General features: G+C 45.4%; 2 protein-coding genes across 3 annotated transcripts in view; one reads left to right on the top strand and one right to left on the bottom strand.

Moving 5' to 3' along the window:
• SYN3 (synapsin III) overlaps positions 1–25,388 on the bottom strand; it is a gene marked incomplete at both ends in the record, with an annotated part of 163,734 nt that overhangs the window by 62,365 nt on the left and 75,981 nt on the right. The gene's annotated exons all lie outside the window — the stretch shown is intronic.
• Positions 22,350–25,388, top strand: part of TIMP3 (TIMP metallopeptidase inhibitor 3) — a 37,391-nt gene continuing 34,352 nt past the window's right edge. The window contains exon 1 of the mRNA XM_084206358.1: positions 22,350–22,755. Coding sequence (XP_084062484.1) covers positions 22,632–22,755 — 124 coding nt within the window. The 5' untranslated portion in view covers positions 22,350–22,631. The remainder of the gene's footprint in view (positions 22,756–25,388) is intronic.

Below are 25,388 nucleotides of genomic sequence, written 5' to 3'. Positions count from 1 at the left end.
AAAAAGACTTTCTGCAACAGCAGGGGGTTGATAGAGGAAAGACCATGTTCCAACTGAAATTAGGCATTCATGGAAGAGAGTGTGCCTCTGTTGTGCTGGAAGTTTCAAAACTGTTGCTTTCCAATTCTGCTATTGCTTCTTTCCTTACCTACAAAAATTGCAATTTAGATCAACTGTGCAGTTAAAGGAGAAGGGGTGAAGCCTGGGGTAGAGACAGTGAGCTGATACTGCCAGCTAACATCTACAGACCCAGCAAACTGCAGTGAGAAAAGGCTACTTTCACCTTATGTTGTCCAAACGTATTAACTCAAAACATCTTCTTCTGGGAAAAATTACCTGGCATTCTGTCATAACATTTAATTACAACAGACTTATTTCCCACCCCAGATAGACTGAAAGAGTTTCAAAAGGTGAAAAAATTAAATAAATTAATTTTAAATTTTGTTTTGACTGCAAGTCCTTCTTCCTGGTGTGAAAAGATGGGACCGAAAAAAATCCCCTTCACTCTCCAATTGTGCTGGCTCAGGATTTGGATATTTCATATCCAAACTCTCTGCCTGTAGTCCATGTTTGTTAGCAGGAGGTCAGGGATTAAGACAACCGCACCCATTCAGGTCAGAGCTGTTATAAGGGGGCCTTTTATTCATTCAGTTGTTCCTTACCTGTCCTCTTTCACATTAAATTTTTCTTTGGTTTCTGTTTGGTTAAGGGGAATTACACATCCATATGGTTAGGGAAGAATGGATTCCTTCTTCCTCTGTAGACAGTAAGGAAAACTAGAGGAAGCATCAATTTGTAATATAAGATGACCAAAGAAATCCTTAGCAATTATTTCATCACAACTGTCTAATTATGAGGATACAGTTTCCTCTCTACACCTGAGGAACTGCAGGGCTGAGCTACATCCCAGATGAGTGTCGTACAACTGAACACTGCCAGAATTAAGTCCTATTGGAGAAGTTCCTCCTGTTCTAAGCTGGCTGGGTGACCTACTTGTACTGTCACTGGATACTGAGCATCCTTGTTTGAGCACAAAGTTGGTATTGTTGCTGATGCTCAGACTTATTAGCTATTTCTCCCTGCCACCCATGATAGGATTTAATCTCAAGTAATCTGAGGGGGCAATGAAACATGATGCAAAGCAACTTGGAGGCCTTTTCACTTCAGAGAGGTTTATTCAGAGTTTGCCCTGTATGGCAGAGTTTATTGAATACCAAGCAAGAGACCTGTTCTCAGGGAAAAGGCTCTCTTCATATATGTGGTGACTTGCTGCAGTGAAGGAAGCTGCCCTGACCCTGCTTTTGTTCCTCTACAAAAGCCAATTCAAAGGCACAAAACCAAACCCCCAGCAAGAAGGTGAAGAAGCTGGAGCCAGAGGCAGTTTCCAGCTATCTGGTATCATTTCTCTCCACTAACATGAGCCTCCTCAGGGAGAGGGGTCAGCAAACTGGGTTCCCACCACCCACTTGACATGGCAGGGACTATCTTTGGCCTTGGGGATGAACAGAGGGAAATCTCCCTTCAGCTCAGTCAACTGCTGCAATGAGGTGACTTTGAGTCCTCCATCTTTCAGTTACTTATTTTCTTGGCATTTCAGTGAAAGGCAGAGAATCTGTTTTCCATTTGCTGTACTTTTGCTGGAGACTGTAATTGCTCTTTGAACCTTCAGGAGCAGGAAACCCATTAAAGGCCCAAGAGGACAGGGATTCAGTGCCAGCCAGCACATTCCTTAGCTCCTTTCATCCTGCAAGAGGAGAGTGCTTCTGGCTTCTCCAGAAGGGATATTACCACATTTTGTTCAAATGTAAGGCAGATTTCAAGAGTAATTTTACCACTCACCTTATAGTTATCATAATTCCTGCTATTTGCAGTATTCTCTTTATGGTTATTAACACAGAAGTATCTATGGGGAGGTCATTGCAGAAAGCCCAAGTACCAAGCTTGCCTTTCAGTATCTTGCAGACTGTAATGACAGATATAATAACAAGAAAATCTGAGCTGTGGGCATGGCACATCAAACTGTGGAAAATTGTTGGGTCAGAGCAGCCTCTGGAAAGAGAATGAGAAGGCTGCATTTGTATGGGAAATAAGGACTGCCTGTTTCAGGTAGAAAAAGTATGAAAAATCTTTCATGCCTGATAATACGCCTTTAACAATGCAGTTGCCACTACACAAGATTATTTTTTTGAAGAAGTGACATGGCTCAGAATAAGTGGGATTGGCATTTGCTGGATTATCTTGGTTGTGCACCCCCTCTGTGAACTGCTGATAAACTTCCAGAAAGTGGGAAGTGGTTTGCTGTTACTTTGCCTCAGTACAATGTGCCCCACAATGACTTTCTGTCGCATGAGACCCCTAGGGAAGCTAGCTGGCTGTGTCTGAGTCTGTCCCACAGACTCTGGAGTGGGAGAGAAGGAAGCAGCACACCACAAAGAGGAAAGGGTAAGCCTCAGAAGGTACTTCTAAGAAAATAATGTCAGACTGGGGTAGTACTGGGAGCAGGAAGGCACAGATATTCTCAGCCTAAAAACTGAGAATGAGGAGCTTGGATCAGTTGCAATGAAAGAAACAAAAGAGATTATTTTAAGGATGATGACCCAGCTGAAGTTTGTTTGTTATTCTAGTGAACTTCACAACAGCTAGTCCTGTGCCAGGTTTTAGCCCCTTCAGTGTTGGCTCTGTGCAATTTTAGTAGCACAGATTGTCACTGAAGCTGATATAACGATCTGGGGAAATAGAAGATGGAGTGCACAAGAGTGTAAGCGAAGTGGCTCACGCTGTTGTCCCAGCCTTACCACGCTGAAATGGTAAAAGGAAAAGAAGCAGGAGACAGGAAGGTGTCCCATGCGTCATGAAGATGTCAGAAAGGCCTTGAGATGTCTCCAGCTGATGTCTGGGAGTGGGTCCTACTGGAGAGGAGCCAGACAGACCATCCTAGTGATGGCAATACTTGCACAGGAACTGTCACTTATTTTCTGTATTTCTCCTTACGAGGGATCAAAAAAAGGATTTTGCTAGGCAGTGGCATGAAGCAAAGCCTGTCATGCATGCTCTGTGTGTCCAACAGAGGCACTGACATATTTGCAGAGGTCAGGTGTTAGGAAGGAGCCTGTGCTGTACAACACAGTAACCATCTTGCTTCCAACAGAAAATAGCACTTTGCAAGTGGCACCTTCTCTGCAAAGGACCAACAGGTAGCTCAGCTCTGCAGTTTACAGCAACAACTAGGTTCTGAGAGTGGGGAATCTTTGCTGGTAATCCCTCCAAACTCCTTTATCTCCAAATAATCTAGCATAAAGAGCAAGGACAAACATTGGTTCTGGTCCTCAGCATTGTCCAGATAAACATCTCCTCCCTTTCTCATTCTTCTTATACTTCAGGTTACTTTAAATGAGGACATATAAAATCATGGAATTGTGTAAGTGGGAAAAGACCTCTAAGATCAAGTCTAGACATTAACCTAACGCTGCCAAGTTCATCACTAAACCAAGTCCCTAAGAACAACTTTTACATGTGGTGCATATTGCACACAAAATGCCTGCTTAAAATATTTGCAATGGCTGTGGAGTCAAGTGCTTAGAAACCTAAGAAATCCAGGATGAAAGTTACCTGGGTAACATTCAAGCATCCCCTGATGGTTACTCATGGCTGTGAAGGCCTCACAAGGGCTCTCTGCAGTACCCCCTGCCTCATGCATCGTGGGACACAGATGGTCAGCAGAGCAAAAGGCACTGCAGAAGCAGCAAGAGTCATCATGGGACTGAAGGGATGGACTGCTGCGCTGCAGAGCTGACCAGTGCTCCTGCCATCCAGTGTGATGCTGGGCAAGTTAGCCAGAGTTCCCATGAATGATTGTGACAAGGCTGTCCATTGCTTTCTGCGTGCTTAACACAGCCTCTGGTCCCAGACTGTGCTCTGAGGCCAAGCATGGTTATTTTTATTATGAATTGATTCCCTGATCCTATTTGCAGAACAGGCCCAAAAAAGCGTGTGTGTGTTGTGAGATTCAGTGTAGGGCCAGGGTGGGAAGGCAAGGGCTCTGCTGACCAGGGTGGAAGCTGTTGAAGCTGGCATTGCCGCCAGAGCCCCCTGAATGGCTGAACCACAGCTGACTTGCAAAAGGGAATGAACACCTCCAAATGCACCTGGACTTTGTGCTTTGAATATAAAGTGCTGCAGAACGGTAGCAACTGAAAATCCAAGTCCTTCTAATTCTGTATGAAGTACACAAATCTTCTGACTTTTCACTTTCAGCAGGCAGCCTCTCATTTACAAAACACATAGTATTTACTGTCCTGCTGTGAAAACAAATTTGTTGATGTTTCTGAAACAGTTAGACATCTTGCTGAATGCCATGACCTCAAAAGGGGTTTTAGTCATTCTGCCCTCAGAACTTTGTTTAAACCCTATGAACTAAAAACAGTCTAAGTTCATCTACTGAGCAGAAGGACAAAGCTAAATCTGAAATGTTTATTTTTTATAATTGCAGAAATCCTTTGACACAAATCCTGTGAAAGAAATTATCTACATTGCATGTCTCAGAGTACGGAATTAAAACTTCAGTGTCAACTCTTCTTTGGGCATTTCTCATGGGCAGTTCCTGGCTTTGCAACTACAACAGTATTTGAGTGCAGTTTTTGTTCTCAGACAATACATTTACAGTCATCTTCACTTGAAGCCTACCAGTCCCTGCTGACCTGAAACATTCTCAACTGAAAAAGTTCTGTTTTAACTAACAGTCAGCTACAAGCTCAATTAAGCCAGGGTGAATCGCATACAGACAGCTTTTCTTGGAATAAGTGGTTTATTTCATTTGGCTTCCTCTGCTTTTTTCTTTTTTTTTGGTACAGGACAAAATATGAAACATGTGAACATCTCTCATCATCTTTATAATCTACAGACCCTTCTGGATGGGCCTACTAGCACATCCCTGGAGAGACAGCAGGTATGTGTGGGAGCTGGAGTATGTCTGAGATGGTGGCTAATGACCTGTTGTCAGATTTTTTTCAGAAGCAAAGTTCAGCAACACTTCTGTTGTGGCAGCCTTTTAGTAAAAGAAATTTTTAACATAATTTTTGCTTGGAAAATAAAAGAATATAAGAAAAATAGTATTTTAAAACTTTTTTGTTTTCTCTGCTCTCTCTTAGCTTTCTGTTCCTTGTTTACAACTTGGAAGCAAAGGAACCAGATTCTTTCACCCTGTGAAAGGTTTAAAACAGGTTAAAGCACCAGCTTAGGATTTTTCTTAAGTAATAACCAACAAGCAAAGCTAAATCCTTTTGCAAAATCACAAATTTAATCGGACAGGCAGCTTTGCACCAGCTTCCGCCAATCTGCTGCCCAGCGCAGAGGCACAGGAACCGAGGGGGCCGCAGCTGCTCTCCAGGGAGACTGGCAGAGCTCCAGCACCAGCCTGTCCAGCAGATAAAGGTTCCAGCCTGTTGGGAACACGCAGCAAAGTGTGTGACTGTCCCACTGGTACTCAGCGTTGGGAAACTATTAGAGGAATGTGTAGTTCAGCAAGCCTCTACACACATGCCTCTGTTTTTTCCCTTGAGATAAGATTTCGTGTTATGAATTCTCAGGGCTTCCCCTGTTTTTCTGGCCAGAGGAATCCTGGCTTAACCCAGCAAATGATGAAAGGGGCCCATAACACGGGACAGAGGCAGACCTTGTCACCTGAGGCACCTGGGAATACATTGGGAAAGAGTTTTAGAAAGCAGGGAACTGCCGCTCTTGGCACAGCTGTCCCTGCAGAAAGCAGACCGTAGCTCCTCCTGCCCCATGTGCAGTTCAGATGCCCTGAGCTGGGTTTCAGCAGCCCTGTGGGCTGCCCAGAGCCCAGTGCAGACTTCAGCCCTGCACAGCTCCTGGGCTGAGGATGTTTGCTAACAGCTCCCCGTGAACTCCGCAGCCTGGGCTGTTATCAGCACACACTCCAGGCAGGTTACAGCGAGTTCGAGCTTGCCTGCGTGACCCAGGGGCTGGCCTCTGATTACAATGTCACTGTATGCTCAGCTCTGCACCCCCTCCTGCACTGGGTCTTTTGACAGACCACTTAATACACACAGCACATTTCTGAAAGGAAGAAACAATTCCCCACTCCACTCACAGGCTAATGGAGAAAAGTCTTGCTCAAATACAAGCGCATGAAATGATTCAAAGCCATTTTCTTGAAAATGGCTGGGAGTAATTTCCTCCTTTGTCTCAGAACTTTTTCTTACTCTTTCTTTATTTATATAAATACTTGCAACAATGGCTAATTGTCAGAAAAATGTAAGCTATTTTTTAGCAGGATTCTTGTCTGCCCATTTCTACATTCCAAACTTCTGTCTTTATGGCTGAGGTCTTGACTAAATTATATAGCTCAGAACTGAGCTAGGTACTACCTCCTGAGAATGAGCCTGTTGGGACTGACAAGCATTCTTGTTAAAAGCCTGAAATAAAATAATCTGTTCCAAATGACTTACTCTTGGCTCTGGCAACTATTTGTGTGTATGTATGCCCCAAGTTACGTTAATGTGGAAGTAAGAGATCACAGAGAGCTGGTAGTGTTGTATATGATACTTACACATTAAGCCTATGGCCATGACATCACTGCCCTTGTTCTGGGCTCCAGTGATGGTGTAGCCAAAAAAAGCGTAACTGAGAACACACCTCATTGTTCCTCTCAGCTGCTAAGGCCCTATTGACTTTGTGAGTCACGCTCAGCATGCAGAGGTGACACATTCCCCCATTAGTGTTACTAATTCCCTGGTTTGGGAAGGGAATAGTGCCTGCTCTAAGAAAACAGGGAAGGGGTGGAGGAGCACTGGGACCCACAAACTCACTAGCATGGCCTAGCCTTTCTGAGTTCATTTGTCTGCAGCAAAAGATATGACACTAGGGTTAAAATTGTTATAAACAGAGGATTGTTGTGAGGCTTATACAGGACAACTACTATTCTTTGGTGAATCCTAATGAGAGGCTCAGGCTGCCTGCAAGATAGAGCAAACTAACTTAGACCCTGTGCTTTCCTTTCTGTTTGACCAGCATGGCAGCCCAGAGGGATGGAGAGCTATAGGGACAGAATTGCTCTACTGGCCTCAGTTGGAAAGAAAAGAGCTGAAACAGCTTAGAGGAGGGCCTAATACTGATCAACATATGCTAGCACATATGGGTGGATTTGTGTAAGAAAACAACAACACCATCAGCTTAAAAATGAGGATAATGAGATCACCAAGCTGGGACTAGCTGTGACATAGCAGATCACCACCCTTAGCCTCATGTAATGGTTTGCAGTCTTTGCTGATAAAAATACAGCAAACTAGAGGACCAGAAAAGTCTGTTGAAGAAGTTATCTTTGAGCAACAAAAAGCCAGAACCCAGTGAGGATCAGGAGTACTTAACAGGAACTGCAGGTGGTGGGAGATGCTTAGCTGGATCCACTTAGTAGGAGCTGCTAGAGGAGTTAGAACAGCTGCAAGAAGCAGCAAGCCAGAGGGACTGGTCAGGGGTTCCTACCCTATCTCAGCTCCAGCTTGAGGAAGCCTTTGCTACCCAGCAGGTGTGTGGCAGTCACCCTGAGCTGTCAGATGTGAGTAGAATGTTTCCAGACCTGGGGAGCAATGGTCTGCTCTAGCAGCTGTGCCAGGAAGCAGTGAGAAAGGGCTTTGGCAAGTATCATTCTGGGAGCTGGTGGATGCCTGTTGTTTATGTTCCTTTGTCCTTTTCTTATTTATTTCCAAAACAGTGCTGTTCTGCTAAGCCATTTATGATTTGTGAGCAAGGCAGTAGAACTCTCTGAACACTCAGTTAATTTATTTTTCTCAGGCTGGAAGTTGGAACACAAAATTCTATTTATTAATGAAATTGAACTGCCCTTGCTGTTGTCAGTCAGACTGGAAGAAAGAGTACATTTATTCCTTCCTTAATTTTTTATCTTTCCCTTGTCGTACACTTGAGGCAAGGGTGAGGAAAGCTGTTTATTGTCTGTGTTTGAGCTCTTTGCAGACTTGATGAGCCTCTAGTGAAAGTCTGCACGAGGAGCCATTGGGAGGTTGGTATCACAAAACTGGACTTTCAGTTTATATACAGGAAAAAAATAAAGGGCCTGACCCCTTGGATGCCTGGCAGCTTTTGCACCTCTCCTAAGCAGAGGCTGAATTCCTGACTGCATCTGAGATATGCTCACCGTGTATGGCTGCAGTATGAAAGGTGTGTAAAAACTGGATATAAAATAACTCACATGAGTGGTAGCATGGGTCTAAGGACAAACATGCCCAGGCAAAATCCTGGGTAAATGCCCAACAAGTGAAGCACGTGCCAGCAACAATGCACAGCACTGCAGTTCCCTGTGCTAGCCAGGGGAATGAGGGAGGTGTGCCCCCACACTGCCACGTGTCTCTAGGACACTGCCAAGGTGTTCCAAGTTTCACCTGGGAGGCCTAAGAGAGGAAACAAGAGCCTTTAGTTATGTCTCCACTGCAAATGGGGCCAGAGGTACACTCTGCTGGTGCCACATGCATTGCACAGAGTCTTTGGGAAGGCTCTTTACAGCTTCTGTTCTGATGGCCATTCTGGCAATTGCACTTTCAGAGCAGTATGAAGAGTATCAGCAGCATGAAAATATTTGTTACATTTGAAGCCTTTTGAGTCCAAGACTGCTTCTTACTCTTGTGTTGTTCTGAACAGGCTGGAATGATGTCTAACATACCAGACTGCTCTCAAGCCTGAGAGACTGTTTCAGCAGTAGTCAGGACTGGCAGAAGGCAATTGAATCAGGCAGAGAGAATGCAACAGATTGGCCTGAGGCTGTTCATACAGCCCTGGAGGAGTCAGCTGCAGGGAAAGGATTATTTGAGGAAATAGATCCAGATCTTGTGATACTTGCCCAGTTGCACAGGGTGAGAGGAAGCTGTGAGCAGTCCCCTTGCAGGTAACCCTCTGATCACAGACACCTTTGTCTGTCCTGCCATCTCTCCCATAGTATTTGTACACAGACCCCAGTGCCATCTGCCCCCTATGAAAGCTGACCTCCACGTGCTGCTTTTTCCATAGGGACCCAACCTATTCCTATGTTTCTCTATCCTTGCTGGAGGAAAGTGCTTCCTAAAGTCCAGCCCAAAAGACTTTCACCATTATGAGCCCTTTCACCTTGATGCTCTTCTTGGATCCCCTTAAATAAGATTACGAGGTCCTCAACATCTTCTACTTCCTAAATTCACTCTTCAGAATGGTGTATTCTGCTCATTTCCCACAAAGGGGAAGGCTCCATGCATAAGATGCTGCAGACAGACTTCGCCCCCACCCAAAGTCTTGTTTTTCAGAGTGACACACACCCTGCTCTGCTATTACTTAATAAGAAGTGAAGTCACTGCTTTCCTCCCCTTCAAACTGCTCCACCCTCAGTCAGGAGGTCTGCTTCTCCACCCTTTGGCAAAACAGCTGTTTGGGGGTGGAGGTGAGTTTAGGGGTGGTGTTGACCAGCCTCTCATCTGGGGAGAAAAAAAAACAACCAGTTTAGCCCTGTCAAAGGGCTGCTTGAGAGCTGGGAACGGCCCTGAAAGCCTTCCCTGCTTCTGTGTTTGTGTGTATTTCATGTGAGCACAAGTTAATAAGATCATTCACGTCAGTCTGTGGGGCTACTTTAGGATGCAAAGAAGAGTGTGAGCACAGCAAACCACCTGGCTATTCTTTATTTGTCTTTTTCTCCACTCCAAAAGAAAGTTTTCATTGGCACTCCCACCCTCCTACTCTGGCAGGTAGGAAGAGGCAGAGAAGTTGGTGTGTAGTGTGATGTGGGTCTAAGTTTGCTCTGCTCTGCTCAGACCTTTCTCACAAGCAGTGGGAAGGAAGACAGTCCCTAGGAGTTGGGTGCAGCTGGATGATTTTGCCTTACCTCTCTCACTGTGAGCTCAAGAAGCCCAGAAGCTGCCCTAAATATACTCCAGCATCCAGCAGTCCCTTAGGGACCATGTGCCAACTAAACATGCCTGGAACACAGTGTGGTGCAGCCACTCTTCCTTCCCACCCTTGACATGCCCTTTCCGGCATGCTGGTGGCTGTTCTGGCTGTCTGCTCACTGGATGCTTCACTGCAACAGAGAAACCACAGGCAAAGGAGGGATGCCTGGAGACATTCTATATCCTTGGAAGACAGAGTGTTGACATTTGGGGCCTCAGCATTAAGGGGAAGGCTTTTAGGAAAGGCGCTTGCTCCAAGGTGTTATGTTGCTCTAGAACTTCAGTGTGTAAAAGGGGAAGACTGCAAATATTCATTCAGAAAAGAAATTGTATCATGGAAGGAAGCACAAAAAAATGTGAAGGAAACTTGTCCCAGTAGGTGAGGCAAATATTTCAACTGGCTCATGCAGAGGGTGACAACTGGAAGGGACCTCTCCCATGAAAAGGACAAACAGATGGTGAGGGACAGAAGGCAAAAGCAGAAGGTCTGGCAAGTGAGGAGGCAGCTGGTAGGTCCAGTGATCAGGATGGCCAGCTGTCCTGGGTTTGGAGGACTGGACCATCACCTGCTGTAGAGCAAATGTAGTTTTGTTCCAGTTTTGCTGGGACCATTAGAGGGGCTCTCTGTGTACATAACTACTTTTCTGATATCTCCTGCTCCAGCAAGTCTGTACCAGCTCATGAGTTCTGTTCCACTGTGCTACAGCAATTTACACTCCAGTCTCTGTTTTCCCTGCTCCTCAGGCATTTCCTGGCTGAAGCAGCCGTTAGCTCTGCTCTGCTCACTCAGAGGCTTTATGATCATTTACTCTTAAATAATCAACTCAAAAGCAGCAAAGAAGAAAGTAGGGGTCCCATGAATTTTACATATTTTATTTGTTTATACAGAGGTAGCACCTCACTCAAATACCAACGTACCCATCGTGCCAGGTGCTACGCAAAAATGGAACCAAGTCTGTGTCCCAGAGGGAAAATGATTTTTGTATTAGCCGAGACAGACGGAGCGCAAAGATGCAATGAGCTAATACCAGTTAATTCCAGCGGTCTAGGACTTCAGCTTTGCATTGTTACAGAGCTCACATTCCTGGGTCAGAGAAACCATATTTTTGGGAAGGTTCAGTGGAAATGGTTTTGGGACTGTACCAAAACCCTCCCAGGATTCCAGTTTTCTTAGTCTTAGCCTCAAAGGAATTTACAGCTGGCTCGGGCAGAACTGGAAGTCCCCACAGGAAGGATTTTGTTGATATTCAGTCTTTGGAGGACAGTGAGCTTCTCTGTGAAAGGCAACACACATATCTGTCCATGACCACAGCACCACACCCACTACTCCTCCAAAACAGATAGAGTTTCATGGGCTCACATGACCACGTCCATCTGTTCAGGGACTATTAGGACAACCTATATATGGGGTGTAGCAGGGGGAAATTCCCTCCATTCATTCCTTTAGTTTATCTCTGTCTGAAAGTGAAACAAGCTGCCAACACTTCTTAAAAATTAAGGGACCTCCAGCAATCACCAGAGCTCCCAGGAAAGCAGCTCACCAGGTCTGTTTTATGTGCAGACTGACTGCTTCCTGCCAGCCAGAACAGGGTGCTACAGGCAGTCTTGTCCAAGGTACCCTAGTCAGTCTTTTGCTTCTGGTCCAACACAAAACCAGAGGTGTCTGTCTAATTAAAAATGTAAATCTGGCCTATTTTCAAGGAATACTGCTTTTCTATCCTTGAGAGACATAATAACTACCTTTTCCTCCTCCTATTCAGTTTCTCAGGATTCCTCACCTGACTCTAAGAATTTTGAAATCAATGAACTGAAAATAAGGTTGGTGACACAATTTCCAGGCCTTGAACTAAATTTTCTTACAGAGCAGAGTCAGCATCTAAGGGCCCATATACCCTTTTACTGTCCCCAGTCCCACACATCCATCACTTAGAGCACACACTTTTTACTTGCAGAGCATCCTCTACAGATTCGTATGTGGAGAGGAGGGGCAATCAGTACAGGGAATCCAGGAGAAATTTATTGGAAGAAAAAGAGCCACCTGTTGCTCATGTTTCTGGGAAAATTTGGTTGAGACAAGAGGAATCATCCCTACCCTTTTACCTTTCTTTTGTACCCGGTGGTGCCTCTGGACTTCAGACTCATCACAATCTGTACAGCAAACCTCATGGTAGGTAAAGCATTGACATCAATTCACCACAGGAGTGTAAAGCAGGTAAGACTCAGAGTTCCCTGAATGTGGTATCTGCAGTACAAATGGCACAAGCTGCAAGCTCCTCAATGCCTGGCATGGCACATTTATTGCCACTATGTTCACTTTAAAACCTCTCTAACATGCACTCGATGCCCTTTGGCAGGAACTCATCCTGCCTGTTGTGTATCAGTAGAGTATTTGGGACAATGTGGTTTTGGTTTTTCTACCAAAGAGCAGTGCCAAAACATAATGAAAGCATATCAGTCATAGCCTGCATAGGAAAGGCAGTGTCCGTGGGATGATAACATCTTTGGTGGTTACCATAAAATTTTAAAGAATAGGTCATTCCCCTCATATACTTTTAAAAAACCTCATAAACTTGGTATGCTAAGAACTACTAATATGAATATATCTCCCTTATTTGGAAAAAGAGCAAATTATGCTTCCAGTTGCATGATCCCACTTTATTTTTTTATATTTGACCTGCAGACTAGAGGTTTTCACGTCATCTGTCAACCCACAGAGACTATCCCAAGGTTCAGTGTGTGTGAGAGAGATAGGAAAGGAACATTAGGAACAGGCCAACCACAAATAGCTAAAATTAGCTATGAGAACTGGAGTACTGAGGTCTCTAAGGAACACTAGTCAAAAGAAGAAAATGGTTGTTTGCTAAACTCCCACTTATTCTACTGCCTCTGAGGACTCCTGGCTCATATCCCTGCCCAGATATCCTACATGGCTATTTAAGAGGATTTCCCCCGCCCCTTCCCCCTCCATTGGCCATAATTTTCCTTTTTTGTAAGTGCAGTACAGGGTGATATGGGATTCCTGCTCTGGCAGCAAGATTCTGACTGGAAACAGGAAACAAGGGGGGCTCTGCAGAGCTCGGCCTCTCTGACAGCACGGACGTCACACCCACGTGCAGACAGGGATGCTTCTCACATATGGCAATGATCAGCAGCTCCCCTTTTTCCTCCCCTTCCCTCTTCCCCAGAAGGGCTTACAAAGCCCTAGAGGGGCCATATATCGAGTTAGAAGCAGTCTTTAAGAAGCACGGCTGTGTGAGGCCTCAGTTATGACAGAACATGATTTCTTGCATAATTCTTTCAGATTCTCTGAGGCTAGTAAATTTGAGACTGTAAATCTTCACGTGACCAGAGCATATGGTCTTAGAATAAGACATGGAGTGAATTACAAAGAGACAGCCCTTCTTCTTCAGAATATGATTAAGGGAATCCTTTGAGAACTATCCCTTACATGCAGCCATAGGCATGGCTTTAAAAGCTTCCCTCCCTCCTTCTTCCCAGAAATGCCTGATGGAATAAATTGGGTTATTTTGGCAGCACCAGGTTCTCCTATTTTCTCCTTCCTATTTTTAAAAGCCTTTTCTCAAAATAAAACCAAATGGCTATGACAACCTAATCCTTCAGATTACAATTTCAGGGAGAATAAAAAATTGTTAAAAGTGATTGCACTGATACTTGTGAAAACACCTCAGGGGACTTGGAGACATTGTCTAGGTTCTGCAGGAGGAGAGGAAGGAGAGGAGAAGGAGGAGAAGGAAATGCTCTTGCAATCACTAGAAGTTAGTATGGGTTTCCTCCAACCAGGTCTCTGGAGTGCTATTGCTTACATCCATACACAGATTATGCTATATTAGCCTCTGTAGGCTAAATTGCCATTGTATATGGTGTTCAAAGGTGAAGTTTTATTCTGGATGGGGAAGTCAATTTCAAATGAAGTAAAACGTTCCCTTCCTATCTTGCTCCTTCTTTTTCATGGGGTGGACTGTGCTCTTCTTGATGATCCTGTTTCTTTGGCACAGAAGAGACTTTATTTAAGTATCAATAGGAGAAGGTTTTCTCCAGCAACAGCCCATTCAATCTCAGCACTGGGAGGGAGAATTGAAATGCCTTCAGTAGGTACACCCACAGCTGTCCTATGAGGAAAGGGAGATCAGATTAGTGCCTTCTCTCCTAGCTGCACGAAGGATTTGCTGGCCCTGTGCAGAATTCCACCCCTGCCTTTCCATTCCCCTCACTAGTCTTGGGGTGGTTCTGCTGAACTTGGGGAAAGAAAGCAAGATTTTGGTTAAAAAATGCTGGGTTGTAATCTAGGGAACATAAAGACAGCTAAAATGAAAACACATAAAATGCTTGTCTATCTACTGTCTTTTGTACTGTCAGGTGCTGGGGAAAGTCTGCTGGAGAAGCATATCTCTGTTGGCAGAAACTGCTGTTGCTCAGCCCTTTGTTTATTATTTTCCAATAATTATCCCATGATTAAAACTGTAGATTCCTCCCATGCATTGCATAACTTTTACTCTGAGAGCACTTTCCTCACTGACCTCAGCTGGGTGTCTAGGGAGAACCCTTCTGCCTCCCTGGCCCGTGTGGTGAGAATTCAGTCCCTTCCTGCAGTTACCTTGGAGAGGAGAGGCAGGCAGAGGGAGAGAAAGAGGAGAGGGAGAAGAGAGAATGTGCTGTGCTAAGCTGCTATTGGACACCTGCTTCTGCTAGAAGTCTTTAGTACCTCTCAAGCTCTTAGCACTTGAGATGAGCCACTGCTTTGGGGCAGCCCAGGATCCCACTACAAGGCACTTGGGATAATGCCAGACCCCTGGCCAACACTCTGTGCGAGATTTGGTGGCACAGCTACAAACAGCAAAGCTACAGAGAGGTGTTTGCTTGCTCAGAGCACATGGTCAAGCTTCGGTACCTTCAGAGTTCAACTCCTGGTAATCTGTGCATACAGACTACACTTTCCTGGTTTCTGCCAGCTCTGGGTAGTTCTCACTGAAACACCCCTCAGAAGCACAGGATAGAGGCTGTCAGATTGAAGGAAAGGGGAAGAGAGGCTGTGGATTATCTCTGTCTTCAGTGGACAAAGATTACTATTTTCGCACATCTGTGCTAAATCAAACACTGATTTTTTCACTCCTGACATTAATACATTAAGTGTGGAACTCACACTGCTGACCTGAAAAGTTCCTTTGAGGAATGCATTACTCTTCACTTGGGAAGAGCAAGACAATAAACAAATAAGTGTCCTCACTTCAGACTGCAGATCTACCATCTCCTCATCTTTTGTCTCACACCGAATGCCAAGATTTATGGCTAAAAATTCCAAAAGAGTGAGGAAACCGAAGCGCTGCCTTTTGCTCTAGAGAAGAAAGAGATCCGTCCTTGAAATCTCATATCGGAAATTCCCCAGCTTCTCCTGGCTGGGACTGTGAGTCTGAGGGAAGGGCCTGATGTCAGTGAGCAGTCAGCTACTGTTTAGAATACAGCATAGATTTGGGAACACAGGAAGAAAAGCATTGAAATAGTCTAGATTTATAAGAAAAATCCTATGCTGGAGCAACAATCTCTGTTGGGATTTCCACACAGAGGAACTGCTTCTCACTTTTGACATCATGCGGTGGCATGCATGACAGGAGTCACTGAGTTCATTCCTTGCTGGGACACTATCCTTGTCATTAGAGACTGTTCTTGTAACTAATACCTTAATTTGCAGTTTCAGGTGAGAGGCTGGGAACACCTGCACTATGGGAATGAGGAGACTGGCTTATTCTTACAGGAAGTTTCTGAAGGTTGTGCAGGGAGAAGCAACTCAAGACATCAACTTTTCCTGCACTTGCACCTGTTCTGCAGGTAAAGAAAAGACCGTTCCTTCACACCAGACAGCTCAATACTATCTCCAGGCTCTTTAAATAAACAAACAAACAAAAAAAAGGGATGCAAGCCCCGTGGTGCTGCTCTTTCTGCTTTTCACATGTATGGTGATTTTAGGGGACTCCAACTTCCTTTAAAACCAGTGACACAGCCTAGGGACTGGCATATGGAGGGGCTGCAGCTCTCATAGTCTCAGGATGGTCTAAGAGATACAGGATTACTGCCTCCTGCCTGGGATCTTTCTCTACCTCCCTACACTCACATGGGGTTGTGGAAGCAGCTGTATCATGACAGTGCCCTCTGATGAGAAGGCAGATTATGCTGAGAGACGGGGAAGCAGGCTCAGTCCATGCCTTCAGAAGGCTGGTGAGAGGCAGAAAGTTGAGAGAAGAAGAATGATCTAGCTGTTCAACATGCCAAAAAGGCCATGTCTTCAAGACAGCCAGCTCTCCTCCCAAGGGAGGCTGTATTCAGCTCTCCTGCTCCTCTGTGGCCAATCATCACTATGAAAAGCCAGGCCAGTAGTTGAGAGAAAGCCGGGGATGCAGTGGTCAGCCACCTTCAGTAAAAACAAAAAACTGGAAAAGCTGAAAATGAAATCCTGGACTGTGCCCAGGGACTGAAAAACACCAAGATAATCCCTCACCCCTGCCAAGCAGAGTAACCTCATCATAGGGAGGGCAACCAGCTGTGAGAGACATGCCAGTCTGACAGGCTTTCTGTCCCACACTTGAATTTGAGCAGGACATTAAGGATACAGTGAGAGAAGGCAATAAAATCTCTGAAGACCACACCAACCTTTAGGCTCTTATCCCATCAAAAGGAAGATTTTCCCCATAGCTGCTCATGGAGCTGATGCAGATGTTACTGCTTTTCTGTGTCTATCCCTTCTTCCTCAAACTCCCCTCAAAGGCCTCTACAGAGATATTGTCTTCTTCAAGTTACGTGGATAGAAACGTCAAACCTCGATTGCAGCCATGAATCTGCTCATGAACTCTGCTGGCTGCAATGCCGCAGAGCTGCCTTAAAGCTCTCTTAAAAATGTGAGGCATTCCAGTAATTTTAATTACTGTGCATTGCATAAGCCAGAAACCAGTTCATACAAAGGAACAACAGAAAAGTGATTTTCAATTGCTCTCACTCTCTTCTGTATTTAGTGCAGCCTCCAAAGCTCTGGGAACACCAGCTCTTATTACCATTTGAAGCACTTCATCTATTTGAAATCTCTTTGTTCAGTCACTTAAAGCTATTGATGCAGTTCAGAAGGGTTTAAAAAGGAAAATCAAAACTTCAATTTGGAAATGGCTACAGCAGCAGGAAAGCAAAACAAGAGAAATGGAAAGACTTACTATAAACAAAAATAAGAGAACATTAGTTGCTTGGAATGAAGCATAGGCAGGTAGAACCAAGCAAATCACGTCGTGTCCTTCCCTCCCGGATTCTGTCAGTCCATCTAATCACAGACTCCTGGCTTGAACCCTGCATGGTACTGAGCCCTCTGGCCCTGGTCCAGAAATGCACTTAAGCTTATATTTAACTCTGTGTATGTAAATGGTTCTGTTGACTTCAGTAGAGCATCTTGTGTGCTTAAAGCTGAACATGTGCCTTAGTGTTTTGCTGGATTTGGGCCAAAGAGCACGGTCATGTGCAGGAAACATTTTCAGCTTGATAAGGCTGTTAAAAGATATTTCCTGGTTACTCTTCTGCAGCTGATGCCACATCACACCCCGACTGGAGGATCCCCACACTACTGAGGGGTGATTTCATATTCCACAACCCTTTATAATGTAATATTCCTGGAAACACATGGTGCCTACAGTCTGCTGCCAGGCTTGGTGCTCTCAGTGGGCACAGTCTCTAAAGGGTCCCTGAAGACTGAACACAGTATAGAACTGTTAGAGCTGATGAAAATTTAATGGTGAACCTGAAATGAAAAGCTTGGGAATGGGATGGAGTGTTACCTATGTCTGGCTTGCAGACAGGAAGGTGACATAATTCCTTTGCAGCCTCAGAGAAAGAGATCAAATGAATTTTTTTGGTATGCATTCATAGAATCAAAGACATTTTTGAAGAAGGAGTATTCTCATTTTAAAAAGCATATAAAGTTCACTGATACAATGGTGGAATTAATAGGAGTTTTTTCAGCTTTTTTCACGCATATGAATCATAGCAAATGCAAACATTTTAAACAAAACGTCTTCTCAGAGGACAGTTAGAAAATAAACTGTTTACTGAAAAAGAAGCAGATAATCAAGAAATATGAGAACCTTTTTCTAAAACGATGCATGACCATTTTCTACTGTCCTACAAGATGGCAGGAGTGTGCTGTAGAGAGAACATCAGATAGCCCTGAAAACACCTACCCTTCCCCTCATGCTGCATAAAAGCAGAAAAACAATGAGATCTCCTAGAGGACATGATGCTGAGCTGCTGTAAAAGATATAAAGATCATCAACTTCAAGAAAAGTTTTTAGGACAAGAGGATGCTTTTGAGCAACTAGTCAAGTGGACAATTTAAAATGCTAATGGCAAGACTCCACATTCACGAATCAAGTCAATTTTCTGTCAAAAAAATAAAATAGAAAAGGGTCTTATTCAGAAGCTTTTAAAGTTAATATATTGTTAAGGAGGTGGCAGGGCTGTTGAACTGCAGGTTGAATTCTCCTGAATTCACTCATGCTAAGATCAGATTAAGTCAGCTAAGATCTGGTGAGGAACTGAAGTGTTACCAACCACTACATGTGACATTTGTCAGGGTATTTTTCTCTGGTGATAGTGGGGTCCGTGTCTCTGTGCCTCCCTCTCTCTCTCTTTCTCTCAACCCTCCTGGTATGTGGTTTTTTTGCCAGCAGTTGCTGTAGTTGGATGAAGCCCTTCTGCACTGAAGCAGCCGGCATCCCTCACAATGCAATGTGATCAGAAGGCAAGTGAACATGCCTTTAGTTCATATCTCAGTCTCTGTCCCTGGTTCCAGGCGGGTCTTGTGGAAGGAAAATGATGTTAACATGCACCTGATATAAACTAATATGAGTATCTGAAAGCAGAAGGTAATTCTCCTTCCTGAAATTTGAATAAGACACCCAGCTTAATATGTTTCCTTTCCCAAAGAATCGGCTCTTCAGGTACTGCGGAGGAGCTGGCTCCCTCCGCGGAGGTCGGAACCATCTCTTGCAGCGCACTGCCCCCTAGCACAGCCGCACACATTCCTGCAGGATGGAGGGGAGAAGGACACTGCGCTCAGTCAACACCACCTGCGGGACATGGCATTCCCTGGGAATTTTCACACCAACTACTGACCCAGCCCAGTCATGCTTGGCTTGCGGGACCCGACAGATTCACAGCATGAAGTTGTGTGGCTGCTCGGTAAGGCAGAGAGATCCTTAATTGTGTTCAGCAGTGTGTTCTTGATGGAAGACTGGAATAACACAGATTTCTTTATTTGGTGACATTAACCAAACGTGAACTCAAATTTTCTCATATGAAGATCAAGGTGTCTATTTTCTCCTTCTTTCAATGCTGCCTTCTTTATGGCCACATAAGGTTTAAAGTTTTATCTGAGCAAAGAAGCGGAATGATAGTTTTTATTTTATTTTTTCCCTTTGCAGTTTTTCCCATGCAGATAGGGCATAGAGGAGGAATTCAGAGATAATTACCCTTTCAGTTCCTTCATTGACTTTCTCTGTTACTCTGACACCATTATCAACATTTTCTCCTATAAATAAACACTCAGAATCCTTGCCTGGCTTTTTCAGAGTTCAGTTTGCCCACAGGTCTTAAAGGGGAGAGGCTAATATTGGATATCTAATGGATATTATCAGAGGATAACATAGAATATCTCTATTTACAGATGATAAAATGAGTGAGCAGGCAGATTAAAGTATTTAACAAAGGCCTTGAGCAGGCCACTGACCAGACTGAACTTTCCTGAGTATGATTTACCTGTATTTTACAGAAATAACACATTCTGGTTTCTCTGTGTGAAGTGTACTCTTCAAGAGGCAAATAAATATTATTCTTATTGTACAGTATCCAGTCCTGATTATATATATATAAGGGAAAACTGCACCCCTACTACTGCAGAGAAATTAATCTCTCTGAAAAAGAATATCTAAGTGTAAAAAAAGCAGGTGAATCAGCTAAGCCCTGACCAAACACAGACACTACTACTTCAGGCAGTGATAATAAAAGTGCTAAAAAAAATTCTGGATCATCTCCCAAACAGTGGTATAGAATATAGTGGTAAGCCTTGCCATACTGACAGCCTGCACCCCATCCCTTCCAAAGAGATTTGCCCAGCCCTTGGATCAAGCTGTGTCACTTCTTTTCATCTGACTGGTTCTCTGGATTATATCTGAAAAGTGAGCCAGTTCCTGCAATCAACACAAACTTGGTGTCATTTTAACTAGCTAGGCAAGCCTCACTGTAAGCAAGCTACTTCCATACCTTGGAGGGCTCTGTGGAACTTCAGAAATTTTTAGGCCCCTTCCTCTCCTGTTTCAGATATTGAGAAAGTGACTAAAGAGTTTGTTTTTCAGTCTCCTCTGAATGTGTCCTGCATCCGTGTATCTCAGACTATCAGCATTTACACCCAACAGCTTAAAAGCTTACTACAAAGCATTAAGCATGTCAGTCCTCGGAACACACAGGAAAGGTGTTATTATAGGAATGAAGAAACATATTCAGGGGAGTAACTTGGCTAGAGAGTGAAGGGAGGTGGTGCAGGAGCTGCGATTATAATCTAGTTGAGCGTGGGCCAAACTCTTCCTTCTTTACACCAGTGTCAGGTCCTGGCAGAATTCTACTTCTCTCAGATGTTGATATGAGATATTGATAGGCCAGGTGTATCATGATGTTGGTGGATATCAAACTTTTTACAACAACAAAGGAAAAATGAGAGTGGCAGACACACCTCATTCTTCTTCCGTGTTACTCTGCTGAGGTTGGTGGAGTTGTTCCTTGTTTACAGCCAGTGAGACTGAAATGACATCCACCCAACCTGATGGATCCAGCTTCACTTGTAGTACCTTGGACAGACAGTCCAAGTACCTAAAGTATTTTTTGTGCAGGGTTTCTTGTATTGCAATATGGGCCCAATGGTTCAGACTGTGAGGTGTCTAAATGGAATGATTTATTGAATACCCTGTCTCACACATACTTATAGGACCCGATAGTACCTCAGCGCCATCTGATTTTTTCAGCGTTCAGCTGTTCATTCCTGAGCAGCTCCCAGCACTATTATCCCATGACACAGGGATTTGAAGCACAGTGAGGCAAAGCCACCACACAGGTTGTCTGTGTCACAGCAAGGATAGGAACTTGTGTTTCCCACTGCTGGCATTGCAACCTTGATTCCTACTGACAACACCCATCCTGAAGCTTCTGCCTACCAATGCTCCAAATAAAAGTCTGTGCTTCCATAAGACAGGAGATTTTAATTTTATATAGATAGTATGATTAAAGAAAAGGTGTAGGAAGGTTGTGTTTCACCCAGATGGAGCAGAATTGTAAATCTAAAGACTTAGCTGACTATATAGAAATTTAGGACAGCTGGTCCCTGGACTTTAATACCAGCATAATTTATAACTAGACGCGCTTAAGTCTTGTAAACCCCGTGGAAAGTACTCTGACATTATATACACTGGTTTGATACTGTGATTAATCACCCCTCAGTCCCCTTTGGAGGATAATAAGGCTGTCTGTATCATGCAGCTGGCAATCTCCTTCTTTACAGTCCCAGCTCTTCTATAACATTTACATTTCTACAGCTGATGGAAATTTATGTCTCTGAAAGGGGATAAAGGAAAACAAAACAAACAGAACATTTCTCTAAATTCCACTAAAGCTGCTCTGCTGAAATATGCTTTGAGATTAAATGTTGGGGGTGCCCGGGTAGATACAACATTGCTTTTTCCAGCTTGGTTTTAGCAGGTTATGACCGCTTTCTGACTGAAAGGCCAGAGAAGGGGAATTGCGGGGTGGTGGAGAAGGAGCATCCGAGCAGGATTAAAAACATCCAGGGCAAAATCCCGGTTTACAGTTCAGATAGGTCTTGTCCTTTCCCCCCATCCTCTTTCCACTGCCTGTCGGGAGAGGAAAAGAAGCAGCACACTGCACTTGTGCGTTAGAAAGCTCATTGGAATAGCCTGAATAGTGTGCCATGCCTCCAGTTCAAAGTCAGTTTGCAGGCAGCCCCGACGGACCGAAGGGAAACAGCGCGAGCTTGCCAAGGAGGCCGCGAGCCCCGCGGGCGTGTTCCAGGTGTCCTGAGGAGCGGCGCGGGGCGGCCCGGGGGAGGATGTGACAGGCTCGGGCGGACACTCGCCGGCACGGGAGAGGTACCGCTGGTACGTGAGCGAGGCTTCCCCGCCCCGCGGTGCCGGGGCCACAACCGGGGGGCCGGGGCCACAACCGGGGGGCCGGGGCCACAACCGGGGGGCCGGGGCCACAACCGGGCCGCGCCCCCGCCCGCCGCGCGCCCGCTCTATTCCCTATAAGGCGCGGCGGGCGCGGCCCCGCCCCGCGCTCGCGCCGATGAGGTAATGCGGCGCTGCCATTGGCCGCGCGCGGCGGCGCCCCCGGAGCGCGAGCGGCGCGAGCCGGGTATAACTCCGCGCGCCGGTCCCCGTCCGTCCGCAGCGTACCGCGCCTCAGCTCCCTTCAGCTCCCCTCAGCCCCGCGCCGAGCGAGCCAGCCAGCCAGAGGGACAGAGGCAGGGCAGGCAGCCGCGGAGCCCGGGCTGTTAGGGAGCAAGAATAAAGTCAGGCGAACACAGCATCGGCCGCCTCCCGCTCCGCAGAAGTGAGGAGGCACTTCGGGGGCACCATGACGGCGTGGCTGAGCTTCCTCGTCGTGTTCCTGTGCAGCTGGAGCCTGCGGGACTTGGTGGTGGAGGCTTGCACTTGCGTCCCCATCCATCCTCAGGACGCTTTCTGCAACTCCGACATCGGTAAGTGCCGCCGCCCCGCAGCCGCCCGGGCCGGGAGGGCTCGGGGGAACCAGAAAGCTCCCGGGTCCCCGAGGGGGGCGGCCACCAGCGCGGCTGTCACCGCAAGGCAGCCGCGTCCCGCGAGTCACGCAGGGAGGGCAGAGGTGCGGCGGGCGGGTCACACCGCAGAGCAGTGACCGGACTCTCCAGGAGCGCGTTTGGCTCCGTTGCTGCCGCAGACGTCTGGGTTGGTCGGAGGAGAGGCGTGTGGTGGCGGACCCCCGCCCAGCCCTCCCAAGCCCTGTCCCACGGCGGCAGCAGCCTTTCCCAGAAGTACCTTAAAGAAATCAGTCATTGTTAGAGTGGCATGTTTTGTACAGCGGGACAGAAACACAATTGAAGGTGTAGGCTGCCAAAACTTCCTCCTCAACTTGGAGTCCGGATTAGGATGGGTTCTCCCAAGCCACGAAGCCGCCTGTGGCGGCTGGTGGTTGGAGGTGCGGCTCTCACGGGCTTGTGGCGCTGTGCTTGTGACGATGTGAAGGGTTAGAAAAGCAGGTACCAAGTGTCTCCAGGCTTTCTGCATGCTGTGCTGTGGCCTTTGCAGCTGTGGGAGGTATGTATTCCTGCACGCTTTTGGGAAAGTTGAAAGGCTTTCCTTGGATCCTGACTGATGTTTTCCACTATGGGTTTCAGCATCCCTAGGGTTCTTCGTTACACTAACTTTAGGTAGGGGACAAGGACAGCACCAAAAATCTCTGAGGAGGAGGTAATAGAAACTCTGTTCCCAAGTTTGTTGGCTTGCTTGTGACCAAGGGTGGGTAACAAAACACGGTTGTTGCTTGTTAGCTCTTCCGTGGCAAAGTGTATGAAATCAATTAGTGGTGTCCTTTGAGCTACTACTGGACACATGTCCAGGTAATGGTAAATGCAGGCTGTCACTTCAGCAGTGGTGAGAGGACGGCACAACTCCGAGAAGTCTCCTGCCTTCTCTGTAGGTTGTCTTAGTAGCACAACATAAAAGGGGCCAGGGACTTTGCACTGCTGGTACCCACATGGTACTGACTCAGAGTAGAGTCTGCAAAGAAATCCTCCTGGCAACTGCTATGGAAGTCAAAGAGAGAGTAATTCTCACTGCAGCAGAACACCCATTACTATGAATGCTGCCAGTAGCCTTTTCAAGTTAGCCAAGGTTAGTGGCAGAATAGCTATCTCTTGCCTTCAGTTGTACAGAAACTGCAGTTGTGCCTGGTTATTAATGTTTAGTTTTATAGTGTATCTGCTCCTGAATGCCAAAAAACTCATTCCATGTTAAAGGTGGTGGGAAGGTTACAGTTTGTTTCAGTGACGATTTTTATACTGGGAAATTCTTCCAGGAAACTAAACTATTCAAACTTCTGTTGCCATTTTCATAGTTTGGATCAACAAGTGTGCCACCTAAGTGGCAACTGCCAGGGAGACTGTCATTTCTGTGAAAGTGAGACTGGGAAACAGTTTTTCCACAGCAAAAGCTGATGGCAGCATGTGGCCTTCATTAGCTGCATTTTGGGAGAAGGACTGCTTTCTTGTTCTGGTTAGGTCATGCTATAATAGATGAAAGGTAATTTCAGTTCAAAAAATAGTATTAAATACATTTTTGTAATAAATACACACTGACAGAATATTTTTACTAGAGGGATAAGTGACTAGGAGTACACTATGAAGTTTCATATAAGGGTGCTCCTAAACTTTAGGGCACAAAGTTTTTCTGTTCTCTGCTCTGTTTTCTGGTTGAGTTCAAAGTCTCCCCTTCATCTTTCCTTTCTCTCTTCTGGGCTCTTCATTATATCTCAAGCCTTGATTTTGCTCTGAGACAAAGTATTTCAAGAAGTTGATGTGTCTGGGGCTGTCATGCCTACAGACATCACAGCAATGCAAAGGAAGAGCGGCTTGGGGGGAAAGAGCAACCCATTCCAGTAAATGCCTTGAATGCAAGTTTGGTTAAGACTGCAGGTCTCTGATCGGTTGAAGCAAAAGTAAATCCTTATATTTCCTAAGACTGTCTGGAAAATGTGATATTTCTGTAGGCTGATATTAGTAAATGCTGTCATGTTCTTCATACCTGGAAAGGATAAAAAGCTCACTAAAACTTCCTGGCTTTGGAGGAGTTAATCATCTCCATGGAAACTGATGGCAGTGTACTAGTGCAGTGTTTAGACAGACTAAACTACATGCTGGGTTATAAAACACATTGTGGGGAAGAAAGGGACTTGGCAGCAAGTTTTTATCGCTCTTAAAACTTCTGACAAAATACCAGCTCTAAAGGGAGGAGTCAGTGCAGTAAGGACTGGAGCAAAAGAGGCTTTTAAAATAGCTCCTAAAACAATGTAAGAAATTAACTGGCTAGGTGGCAGCCTAGGAGAGGCTTTTCATCTTCAGAAGCACTGCATTTTGAAGAAGGAGAAAACTTTTAGTTGAGGACTGTAATGCAAGCTTTTTCTCTTGATGTTTCCTGCTTAACCAATGAAGTCCTACTCTCAAGTTTATTCTCTTCTCCTTTAATCTGATCTCACTGGACATTTAATTTTTCATTTCCAGTGGCTCAGTTCTGATAGAGCCTCCCAACCCTGCAGTCACTAGAAGGTTTAAATCTTTACAGAAACAGATGGTCAAAT

The sequence above is a fragment of the Fringilla coelebs genome (genome assembly GCF_963513975.1).
Source record: "Fringilla coelebs genome assembly, chromosome: 5".
NCBI lineage: Eukaryota > Metazoa > Chordata > Aves > Passeriformes > Fringillidae > Fringilla > Fringilla coelebs.
Note: the sequence above shows the minus strand (reverse complement) of the source record. Positions and strands in the feature narration are given on the sequence as shown.